Source organism: Ovis aries, chromosome 26, assembly GCF_016772045.2.
Source record: "Ovis aries strain OAR_USU_Benz2616 breed Rambouillet chromosome 26, ARS-UI_Ramb_v3.0, whole genome shotgun sequence".
NCBI classification, from domain to species: Eukaryota; Metazoa; Chordata; class Mammalia; order Artiodactyla; family Bovidae; genus Ovis; species Ovis aries.
The window spans coordinates 10237922-10250913 of NC_056079.1; the positions used below are offsets into that span (position 1 = coordinate 10237922).

At 38.3% G+C, this 12992-nt stretch overlaps 2 protein-coding genes across 2 annotated transcripts in view; one reads left to right on the forward strand and one right to left on the reverse strand.

Annotated features, from left to right (window-relative positions):
* Window positions 1-346: 346 nt before the first annotated feature.
* On the reverse strand, window positions 347-1383 carry LOC132658686 (basic proline-rich protein-like). Its single transcript, XM_060406917.1, has 2 exons — window positions 1056-1383; window positions 347-897 (listed from the first exon to the last, which is right to left on the reverse strand). The coding sequence occupies exons 1-2, from the start codon at window positions 1381-1383 to the stop codon at window positions 347-349; spliced, it is 879 nt and encodes a 292-aa protein (XP_060262900.1).
* Window positions 907-12992, forward strand: part of TENM3 (teneurin transmembrane protein 3) — a 2757765-nt gene continuing 2745679 nt past the window's right edge. Inside the window, exon 1 of the mRNA XM_060406900.1 lies at window positions 907-1289. The gene's annotated coding sequence lies outside the window, so the exon portion shown is untranslated. The remainder of the gene's footprint in view (window positions 1290-12992) is intronic.

Sequence of the window (12992 nt, forward strand, 5' to 3'; positions counted from 1 at the left end):
GGCCAGCTCTAAGGTCATCCCTCCTGCAGTTTTGGGAACCAGGTAGACTGTCACTGAAAGACCGTGGCATCAGCGGTCAATGGGCACAGGCGAGCTCATTAGGGGGCGAATCGTAGCATCGGAGACATCCGTGTGCCGGAGCTCGTGGGTGGATTTTGAGCGTGACCAGGGCGCCCCAAACTGCGCTCGGAGGCTGCGGTCTGGGGCCACCTCTCGCATTTCCTACCGTGGTGAAGCCAGCCCAGCGAGGCGCGGGCGCCGCACCGGGGGTGGACTGCACCTCTCCCAGTAGTCGGGGGCGAGGACGGTGAGGAGAGGGAAGCCGAATTGCGTAGCATTTAAACCACTATTTAGAAAAAAAAAAAAAGGCCATCTCGCGCCTCCCTGGCTGAGCGGTGGTGGCGCGTTGGAGCGTCCCCGAGGGGTTAGGACGAGCCCGGGGCGAGCTGGAAAGGCGGCAGGGCGGGGGTCGGCGGGCGGGGGCTGAGCCTTCCAGGCGGCCGGGAGGCGGGGGCCGCGGGGTCCCGGGGCGCCGGGGCTCTGCCGGGGCCGGGAGGTAGCCGTGCCGGCTTCTTCCGCGTCGCCCTAGCCTCCCGGCTGGCGGAAACGCGCCGCACGGTCCTCCCCGCGCCGCCTCCGCCTCTGTCCCCTCACCTCCGGCCCGCGGTCCTCGCCTTCCCCGCCCGCCCGGCTCCCGGGCCCCGTCCCCGCGCCCCCGCCCGGCGCGCAGCCCCGGCCGCCGCAGCCCCCGCCAGCCGCGCGCAGCCTCGCCGCGCCGCAGCCGGAGCGCCGGGGCCGGCCGCACGGACCCGGGGGCCGAGGAGGAGGGAGGGCGGGGCGGGAGGCGCGGGAGGAGGACGCAGCCGGGAGGAGGAAATAAATAAATAAAACAATAACCTCCGCGCCAATAAGAGCGAGCGAGCGAGAGAGACGCGGCCAGAGAGCCCCTGGTGCCCGTTCGCTCGCCTCTGAGAGGTTCTCCCGGCGCGCGCGCGCGCGTGTGTGTGCGTGAGTGTGTATTTGCCGGGACTGGAGCTGGAAAGTTCAAACTAAACGTGTTGCTCGCGCCGCTCGCCTGGGCTGCGGAGGAGGCTGCCCAACTTCTCTGGGCCAAGTGCCCAGCGGTGCCCTGCGCCCTTGGCGCGGCGGCGGTGCCTCGGCCCTGCGCCCGGGCGCGGCAGCGGTGCCTCGGCTCGCGCGGGAGGGAGCCGGCGGCCAGGGCTGGACTCTCGCCCCGCCACCTCTAGCGACGCTCCCTGCTCGGCCTCCCGCCTGGCGATCGCAGCAAGGTACGTGGCACTTTCCTGCACGGCTTCGACCCCGGCACGGCCCGCGCGGATTGCGGGCTGCCCGGGGTCTCTCCTCCTCGGGAGCAATCGTCATTTGTCAAACTTTACCTCCGCCTGGCGCTGCCCGTGGCGGCTGCAGCCACCCTCCCCGGTGGCGTGGGCATTGCTGGCCGAGGGTCTCCGAGAGGGGCGGGGAGGATCCGCTGGCCGTGGTGTTTCCCCATCTGGTTGAGCATCGCGGCTCTGATTAAGGCGCAGGTCTTACCTTGCGGGAGTGTCCTTTATTACTGTTCCCTGTGATGCTTATAATGGTTTTCCTTGGCCCTTCTGCAAGGAAGGACGTTCAAGTTTGCAGGAAAAGGTACATGTGAAGCAGGGGAAGTTTGCAGCCGCTCGACTCCAAGAGAGGAGTTAACGCTGTCTTTGCAGTAGCGGCTGCGGTGGCGACTGTGGTGGCGGCGGTGGTGGCGGGGACGGCGGGGACAGCTTGGCGGGTGGCGGCGGCTGCACACTGTCCCGTCTGTGACTGGGAGCTGGAGGAAAAGTGTGGCTGCCTGGTCCGAAAGCGCGACACCGGAGCTGCCTGCAAAGATGCTGCGGAGGAAAAAAGCCGAGGGCTTCCTGGTCTTTGGGTAAATCCTCTTTGGACAGGCATTATTTTATTCTGTGGTCTTTATGTGCTTACTGATAGGCATTTTTTTTAAATCTCTTTAAAACTTTTATTCATATATTTCCATTTCTCGATGAGGAGAACGACTTCTTAGGACCCTTAGGAGAAACGTCTACCTCTGTGGTTGGAGCAGTGTGCAAACCTGCCACGGATGTATAGCCTAGTTCCTTCTTGTTTGTATTAGATCCCCTACGGTGAAGCGTATCCTCAGTGCCTTACTGTTTTAATGGCGATTGAGGGCTCCTCATTATTATTATTTTTTTAATTACCGGTGAAATTGGAACTCTAGGCGAAACACAAATTAAGAAGTCACAATAAGTTTCTCAAGCAACATTCGTGAGCCTTTTGAAGCCACCTGCTGAATTAGTTCGTGTTACTTTTTAGAGGTTACCACTTGGTGCAGGCGATGTAGGCTGATCCAGCAGATGGAGCAGTGGAAAGCTGTACTAGAACCTGCCTAACACACTCATTTATCCCTGTTCGGTCACCATGACTCCAGTAAAAAAAAAAAAAAAAAAATGTACGTGGAGCTCATTTTAGGAGAGGCAGTGGATTTTCTGTCCTATTCGGAAAAAAAAAAAAAATCATGCCAACTGAAATATAATTGAAGCATATCTGTAGAAATTTCAATTCCTTAAGCTTGTTTTCTTCCATAATACATTAAAAAATAGTTCCTTGTACCGATTAAAGTATAATATGATTCACTCATGTGAGAAATACCAGTTAGTCATATAGTTACATTTTGGAGGTGATTCACAGAAGCATGGAAAACAGTTCCTCCTGTCATAATAAAAGTCTAACCACTGTGTGATCATTTGAAAGACTACATAAACTTTTATTTAAAAGTGAATCAACCTTATCAGTTTGAATACTTTTCAGTAGTTCGAATGTAACTCAGTTTGTGTTATACAAAGTTAAGCTAGGCCGATATATACATATTTCTTGAAATAATTTACTGTACCTGAAATTGAAGAAGAAAAGTTGATAAAACTTTCTGGTAATTCTGGTGAATTGCTAGTCCTTCTTCCCAAGACTCACACGAATTTTTTAAGTGCTGTGACCTGAACACATGAATCATACATGCAGATAGAAAGGAAACAATATTCAAAGGCTACTTTTTTGTGCCTGTACATTGGTAATTATTGTAACAATAATCATGTAGAGAGATAATCTGCCTTCCTACATAAATTCATAAACTTTACAGGCAGTCACACATCTGGCAATGTAACTTGACAGTCAACAGAGGAAAAATAGGCTGTCCATTTTACAGGCAAAGCAGCAAAGGCTGAAGAAACTTCAGGTCTTTGTTGTGTTGTTTCAATAGAGAGCCTGTTATCAAATCTCGGCTGACCATCTTCAGTCTCTGCACCTTCCATTGTATTCTGCTATAGATTTCGCTGTGTCTTAGAACTCTGCTTAACTACTCTGGAAGAACTCAGTTATTTTATTTTTATTATTTAGTACTTTAAAACTTACAACAATGTATCAGACATCTCAGGAAACCTAGGGACAAATAGGATGCTTTTGGAAAATGTAGTACCAGTACTCATTTGAACTATACCTGCTTTAGATTGAGTGTAGGTTTATATGATATAGGTGATTATTTTATAAATTATCAGATAACATCTCTAGAAAAGTACTTAACTGTGAATCCTAAAAACTATTTCCTTTACATTCCCATAATATTAAATAAGGCTCGGAACTCCTCGTGTTGTAATATAATTACTTTTCTGAAAGAACTGATTTTATCTTGTCTGTTGCCACACAAATTATGGGTTTTTAAATTTATCACATACCTTTCCCCATTCACACATTGCAAAACCAAAAAGATTTCAATGTAAGCTGTTGAAATATTTATTCCATGTCTAAATGTTTAAAAATATGAGAACAGGATATTTAATAAATTTTTATCTTTTTTAGGCATGTTAGATTCCTTGAGCATGATAACTAATTGATAATTTAAAAGGCAGCTAGTAACAGCAATGTTGATTTAGTAAAATAGGTAGAAGTGAGTATGTATAGTCATTGCTTATGTGATATATATATTTTCAAACAAAACCAGGTGTGTTTATAGGTATAATTTAGTCTCAATGAAATATTGACACAATTAATATAATTCTGGTATAACATTGACTTATAGATAGATAAATTATATTTTGGAACTTTTAAAAATGCTCAATACATTGCAGTCTGGCAATCACTGAGTATTTGTCCATTTTATTATAGTGATTTTTATCCATGTTTTTCATTATTTCTATCTTTTCAGGACTTTAATCTGTTATAGCTGTATTAGGTAGTTTTCTCCCAACAGTATAAAAGTGTAGCTATTGATTTTAGGATTAAATATATTTCAATTGAATGAAACTTTAAAGAAAACATTTAGACGGTCTGAGAGATTATGAAGAAGCAAGTTTTGTTTTTTTTTTCTCCATTAAATTATCATCTAAGAGATGAAATAGATTTATCAGTCAGTGAAGATCAAACAAAAGATGAAATCTTTTTATCCTTTAATTTCTATCTTGTCAGCAGCCTGTTTGACTTCACCTGTAATGTAAAGAATAACAGAATATGACTTTCACTGTAATTTTTAGAAAATGCACATATATTTGAACCTTGGGTTTTATTTGGGGTGACACTTTTAGCTTCTAAATGAAGAAAGAGTTTTAAGCAGTATATATGAAAGATTGGTTATAACATAAGAAAATAAAAATTATTCTGGATGAGCACAGCAGTTAAAAATATATCTTAGACTATAAGTCTTAGCAGAAAAGGTGAGAATCTGAAGGTTTATTTCAAATGATATTTCCAAATTTGAATATTACTCTAATATTTATATGTTTATGATGTATTGAGTGCAATACCTTTATATCTAAGAACTCTTTTCATTTTTCAATCAGCACTTTCTCTTACAAAACTCTACCAAGAATAAACATAACTTGATTATATGTATTTAATCATCTGTATTAAATATATATATATACATTTTAAACATGAGTGTAATTTTGCTCTTACATATCAATATTAATGAACAGATATTACTTCATTGATTATCCAACATTCTTTTTGAAGTCTAGGGACTTCTGGCATTTTTTTCTATGTGGTTTTAGAGATACTCACTTGTAGAAATATGATTAGAAAGGCACCTTACTAGTCATCCAACTACCATAAAATAGGTGATAGATCCCTAAGTATAGCATATTATACAGATTACTTGTAATGTTATTTAAAGGTTAAAATCATTGGCTAAGAGAGACCAAGGTATTTCTTAGTGATGGTGGAAAACTATCTTCCCTGTTTTTATAGGACATACATTTAGAAGTTTACTGAAAAAAGGTGGATGAATCAAAACTTGGTATTAAATTAGTGAAAAAATTAAGAATTTAGCAGAATCATCTATCAGTTACTACAATAAACATATTTTCTAGGCATTTTTCCAAGAAGTAGGAGATTTGAAAGAAATAGAAAGAAGCATAATTAAAAGAAAAAGAAAGCAGCATCATGGAAGAATTTACTACCTGATATTGTTAGAAGAAAACAGTTGTCTACCTAGTGCTTGCATTATGAGAGAGATACGTTTTATGATTTGGACTGTTTCACAACCCCCCATGTCCTCAAAATTGTTCCTGTTTTCTGATATGAATATTTTAAAGGTTTTTGTAGTATTTGGCAAATTTTCAGAACTTTGTGCCTAAATTGAAAGATAAAATGCTGTTGCCAAAATAAAAGACTGAATAACTGTTTTCAAAATGTTCAAATTGGTATTGCTTCACATATACCCCCCAACTCTGCTGTTGATTTTAGTAAGAATATAATCAGATTATAGTCCTGTTCAATTCCCTGTATTCAGTAGAATAGAGTATGTTTAGGAATCTGCTGGGATGTTTGATGCTAACATCAGGTTATGAACATTACCGTATAAAAAAATAAAGAATCCAAAAAATGCTGTAAGTCTATAGAATTTACTTAACTAGTGCCCCAGGCAAGTAAGAATGGAAACATGCTCTCCTAGTTGAGTTACACGAAGATGAAAGCAAGGTGGCTCGGTCACCTGTTTATATCATGATTTCTTGCCCTCCAGTTTATACAAGTTTGTTAAATTGTATTTAATAGTAACTAATAGCAGTTACAAGTACCAACTCATTCATGGACTGCATTGATACTTAATAACTTTGGGTTTATGGCTCCACCAGTTATTCATTAAGTGTTAACTAAAGCAGAAAGATTTATTCATGTTACCTTTTAAAATAAAAAATATTTCAGCAGTTATAGGGTGATACTAGTATGGACTGGTTTTGAGCAGTTACTGATAAAACTGAAAAGAACTTGATGCAAATTTCAGGAATTAGTTTTATTATTTGGAAGATAAATATTTCTAGATTTAAGCTGTGATTATATACAAAATAGCAGCATAAATAGAAAAACCGACATTTCAACAAATTTGACAACTAGAAATGATAAGTGGGTTTCCATGTGTGTATGTGTCTATGTTGATTAGTTTGAACTATCTTAGAATAGAATATCCTGAGAGGATAATGATATCCCATTGAATAGAGATTTAAAAGTTGTGTTGTTATATTATTGAAAACAAATATGTCAATTTACTTTATTTCCGTGAACTTCTCCCCACCCTGGGAGAGCATTTTCCTAAGTTTAGACAGTATTCATAAGCTTGATTAAAAATTATTTAAAAGATAAATATAAAATTATATGCTCTATAAATATTAGGTTCCTCCTACCATTGATTTGGGCTTCCCCCTTGGCTAAGCAGTAAAGAACTCGCCTGCCAACCAGGAGAGGTTTGATCCCGGGTCGGGAATGTCTCCTGGAAATGGAAATTGCAACTCACTCTAGTGTTCTTGCCTGTGAAATCCCATGGACAGAGGACAGAGGAGCCTGATGGACTATAGTCCGTGAGGTCACAAAAGAGTTTGACAGGACTGAGCAAATAAACAGCAACATCATCATTGATTTGTTCATATCATCAAATTAAAAAACAAAGAGTACACTGATATTTTTCTTTTAAATCCAGTTGCTTACAGGATAATCCAAGAGGTTAACCATTGGAGAATGTTTTGTCATGGGATGTATCACAATTTCCCTTTCTCATTATCGTAGAAAGCTGATATTTAATTTTAATTTGATGTGGTATATAAAGATTCCCAAGGTAAAGTATGTTTGTTTTATGATCAAATTAAATACAGTGAAAATACCTTGCATTCTTATGTGTGATACATACAGGAATTGAGTTTAGAATACTAAGTCTTTATTTCAAGTATATCATTACTTATACTGTAGGTCTTTCCTAAAATGCAGATCCAGGATCTGTTTATCACTCAAAGGTTCCTTATTCACATTTTTCACAATGCTTTTCCATAGAACTTAATATTCTGCTTATTAAATTCAACGCACTTGATAATGTTTTAGTTACTGCCAACTTCATTTTACTTTGATTCAAAACTACATTAAAGTAATGAAAAGTATTATTAGCCTTGGTGGTGGTGGTGGTTGAGTCGCTAAGTCATGTCCAACTCTTGTGACCCCATGGACTGTAGCCCACCAAGCTCCTCTGTCCATGGGATTCTCCAGGCAAGAATTCTGGAGTGGGTTGCCGTTCCCTTCTCCAGGGGATCTTCCCGACCCAGGAACCAAACCCTGCATTGCAGGCAGTTTCTTAACCCACTGAGCTATGAGGGAAGCCCTTAAATATATTTTTATTAAATATATTTATTATCATTAGCCTTAAATATATTTTATTTCTAAAGTTATCTGTTTAAATCAAATTTATTTTTCATTTCTTCAAAATATTATTAGTAACTGTGGGATCAAAACAGTTCATTACTTTTGGGACTTCCCTGATGATCCAACGGTTACGAATCTACACTTCTACTGCACAGGGCATGGGTTCCTCCCTGGTCTAGGAACTAAGATCCCAAGTACTTTATGGTGCAACCAAAACAACAACAATAACAACCAGTTTATTATTTTAAATATAATCATGAATCAGTGATATTTCTATTGTGTTTATAGTCTGTCACTTAGAAATTTCATAGTAAGATTTTAAATAAAATATTTCCTGTTGATGTTTGTCTGGCATATTATATATTTTAAGATTTTGCCTTTTAATAGTAATTAATTTGAACAAAAAGGAAAGCAAAAATTTAATGGTTTTAACATATATATTTTAAAATGTTTCAGTTAAATGAAAAGTTGTTTGATGACTTAATCCAAATTATGTGTGTGTGTGTCTCCTTTATATTAGATAAATCTCATTATTTAATAAATTTTGAGGGAAAATAACCTTGAAATAGTGCAGAAACCAATGTTAATTGAGTTTTCAATTTCCTGGTACTGATTTGGCAAGACTTTTTCCAAATTGTCATGCTAATAATATTTATATCAGATCATTTAATATTTTAACTTTTAAAAAATTTGTGCATTTCAATTGATATTGTTTGATACAATATCAATAGCTTCCAATTTAGTTTAAAAATATTTTAAATAAAAAAACTGTTTTTGCATTTAAATAAAAGTGTGTATGTACCAACAAATGAAAAAATTTTAAAGCAAGTGAAAAAAATTAACAGATGAAAAAAATTAAAACAAATGGAAATTTCAGTTTACAAAATATTGAAACAATTTACTCTTGAATCAGCTTTGGTATTGATTTTTCATTATATATGATATATTCATTTAAATATTATTTCCCATGTTTAGCCAATCATATGTTGAAAGTCTTATTTAAAAATATTTTCCATTGAGCAATGTCAAAAAACTTTTTATTTTTGTTTAAAATATGAATAAATCTTAAAATCTTTTATTACATTGTGTTGGTAATATAATATCCAGGAAACATTGTCCTTGTAGGCAAGAGTAAGAGAAAGATCCCTCACAAATCTCTTAAGGCTTCAAATAAACAGTTACATAATAATGGATGAGAAGACACCTCATGATATGAGACCAAATCTACACAAAAAGAGCCTCTACCAAAAAGAATAGAATTTGTTCCCAAGGCAGCTTCTCTCATCTTACTGACAGGGTTGACGATATCTAAGGGACAAATGTTTCTATGCTGTGGCTCAGTCGTGTCCGACTCTTCAAGACTCCACTGTATACCCAGCGTGTAAGATAATGCCGACATATAGTAAGCTGAATGAATGAATGATGACTAACATGTCGTGCGTGTGTGCATGCTAAGTCACTTCAGTTGTGTCCCACTCTTTGCCACCCTATGCACTGTAGCCCGACAGGCCCCTCTGTCCATGGGGACTGTCCAGGGAAGAATGCCAGAGTGGGTTGCCATGCCCTCGTCCAGGGGCTCTTCCCATACCAGGGATCGAACCAAGATTTCCTGCATGGCAGGAGGATCCTTGCCCAGCTGAGCTACCAAGGAAGCCCCAAATGTTTCTAACAGGTATCGACAAGATAGGGACAAACAAATCCAAAATCCCAAAGGCGCAGTTTGGTGATCTTCATCTTAATGCCCTTCCAGGAATACCGTGGGGGGTTAGCCTTCTGAACGTTTGATGCAGTAGGCAGGCTTGGGCTAATAGCATTAGCAGCATATTCTATAAATAAAATAACATGACTAACTTTTTATGGTAAGTCAGTGCTCACCAAGCAACCTTCCCATAATCTGTTTATTCCCATGCATTTTGTTTAGGGAAGGGAGGAGTTTGAGGGGTTCTTGCACAGTTGTCTGGGAACTCTTGTATTTCTGTTATAAATGACTGAATTGGCATGTTGTGCTCTACCTTTCATTCTCTTGTGAGTGTTGCCAGTGTGAGAACCATCCTCAAATATGATTAGCTCTAGCACACTGCCACATACAGTGGCAAAAACTGCAGAACCAAGTCCACCAGAGCAGTGTCACGGCCAAGGGCTGTCAGTCAGCCACCGCTGAGAGAAGTCCCCATCACCTTCCCAGGTAGAACGTTTCTTTCAAAGCCTGCTAAGACAAACAGGAACAAGAACCACCGGCCACCCCCAGCCCACTGTCTTATTAAAATAGCATGAGAATAAAGAAAACTAAAATTATTCAGGGAACAAAAAAGAAAAAAAGGAAAGTTAGGATAGATAACATTATGGAATGAAGGGAATGAAAATACTTCCAACAGAAATATTTCTATTGTGACATTTATTGGGATGTTTAATTATTTACTCTCCCAAAACCAAAATTCAAGATTTAAAATATAGCCTTAATAAAATTTTGTAATTTTAAAGATTAATTTAAAAGAATAGTAGAGTCTTAAAATTCATTGCATGTTTACCCTATGGAGGCTTTTACAAGTTTGTTTTTTACTCACCTTTGTATTGCTAAGATTTTTCTTTACTTATGTATTTTGAACTTGTTTGTTTAACATAACCACTGCTGAGTATTTCCTTATATGATTAAACTGCAGTTTGAGTATTCCTTTGCCGACATAAGAAAAAGTTCTTAAGCATAATAATGTAGTAAATACAAAAGAGAAATGCAAAACACAAAATATGCAGCTGTATAAACTGTAAAATATATTGTGATATATATATCATTTTATTTTGTTTTTATCATGTATTTAACGTAGCATCATATGTATACTTTTTAAATTAAAAATATCTATGTCATTAAATATCCTCCTACCACAGTATCAATTTAATGACTATTATTTCATTGTGTAGGTTTAAAAGAAGTTACTTAACAATCTCTTATAGTTAGATGTTTTGGTGGTTTTCTTTTATACTTTCATAAGATTCAAAAAGCTAAATGAAGTGTTTTATTGTGCTTTATGTTTTTGTTGCCATCCAAAAACATTTATTTAAGATAGATTATCAAAAGTGAAATTAAGTCAGAGGGTATGCCGGAATGTTTTTGATTTTTAATATAATTAAAATAATGCAGTAGCTTTCATAAAAGCATGTTCTAAAATAATTGGAGCTGTTGTATTGTTGTGGTTGACTGTTAAGTGAGTTATTGCTTGAAAAAATTAATCTTGATATTTTATTATCATAGACATAAAATGAATCCTGCCAAAATCTGAGATTTGATTTCACTTAAATCTGTATGATCTTGTGTGGGTAATTGAATATCTCCTAGTATCAATTTCCTGATTGATAAACCCAGGAGCTTTAACAATGCTTAAGAGAATGTTGCCTACACTGACATTTTATTATTCTAACTGCTGATTTTGGAAAAAAGGTAACTAGATGGTTGGATGGCATCACTGACTCGATGGACATGAGTTTAAGTTCTGGGAGCTGGTGATGGACAGGGAAGCCCGATGTGCTGCAGTCCCTGGGGTTGCAAAGAGTTGGACTAAGTGGCTGAACTGAACTGAACTACGTAGTGTGTAGGGATAAAAACAAGTTGCTGTATTTCAACGACTTAATCAGTGTTAACTCACTTATTGCTAGTTGCAAGGTTGCAAGAATTTTTTTTTGTCAGCTACTTACAGTAATGTTTAATAATAGAGCCAATTATTTGTGGACTCAAATTAGCCTGCAATTTAACATTTCTTTAGGTTTCTTTGGGCAAATATTTTCACAGCTGACTACACAATCTTTTGGAATATAGACAGATAGTAGCGTGAAGATTTACGATTAATTCCCTACATCATTTTCTCTAACTTATTCTGTGGAAATAACATGTGTATATGCATCTATTATGTATTGATTCTTGCATGAATCTACACTAATTATATTAATATATGTTATAGGCTAATATTCAAGTACACTTCTAATTTGTATAAAAAGTCTGAAGATATTTAAATATTTGTCAGCAGTTTTTCATTTAATTTTTAAAATATTTGTGCCCAATCACTAAGTTTCCAGAAAGAAAAATGCTTTCATTATGTTTGGAAATTTCTCCAGATTAGGCAAGTTTTAGAATTACTTACTACTTGCCTAGTAAATGAACTTAGAAGTAGACTGGCCCATGCAGGATGCTTGAAGTCCAGTGACTTTGGTCCTCTACCTGAACCTGATTATCTAGGGCCTTATTTTCAAAAATAATATTTCCTCTTTCAGCCTTCGTCTTCCTCCTGAACTGTAAAAAAATGCCCTGTCTCTCCAGAGCTTTTGCTATTACAAGATGTGTACAAATATTTAGTCAATGTAATTTATCAATATATTTGAGGTTATATGTGGAAAATGGTTTCTGTGATCATAGAAAATATTAGTGCTCCGAGTCTTGCTATTTTGCACTTTCATCCTCTAATCAAAATGTGTGTGTGTGTTGTACATATATGCATATATAGGAGAGAGTGCTTGTGCACATAACCTCTCAAATAATGGACACTTACACAAATACACTTTTACTGGTTATCATGCCAAGTCTCCCATCCTGCCTTCAAGCACAGGAGATGGAGACTAATGGGAATCATAACCTTAACCCCGTTTAAGAGATCTTTAATTCCTGCCATCACGAGTTAGATTCTTTATAGCAGGGCTTCCGGGATATACCCTATCCTAGATCAAATTGGTTGTAAAATATGTAATGGGAAAGAGCGATTAGTATATTCTAATTAACTGCAATCAAACAGCACCTTAACAAGTGTATACTTTAAATTAGCTGTATAAAGACCTTTGATGGAGATAGAAAATTAGAGACCAACATTCAGCGGCAGGCAAATTTTCAGTTGATCATGGAGTAAGAACTCTGATTGTTTGCTGCACACAGTGGAAAGTTTCCTAAGTGTGTGTAGAAGTGTCAGGTAACAGGGGAACAGTGCATTATGGAGAATCCTAGGCTCATAGGATGTTCCTGATTAGCCAGTAGTTGGTTTTGTTGCCTTTTTTTGTTGTTGTTGTTATCAGTAGTTTTTCTTTCCCTTTACCAGATTACATAGTTTTATTAAAAGACTGGAGAACTGTGAGATCGCATAAATTCCAATTAGGCTAAAGTGATCATAAGGACCGTTCCCTGTGAGTCCACTGCCTTTTACAGACTATTTCATGTGAAGAAAAACACAGATGATAACAGGTTACCTTGTAAATTAAATGGTCAAGGCCCAAATGCCTTCTATTTTTTTTCTAAATAACCTCAAATACATTATGTGTGT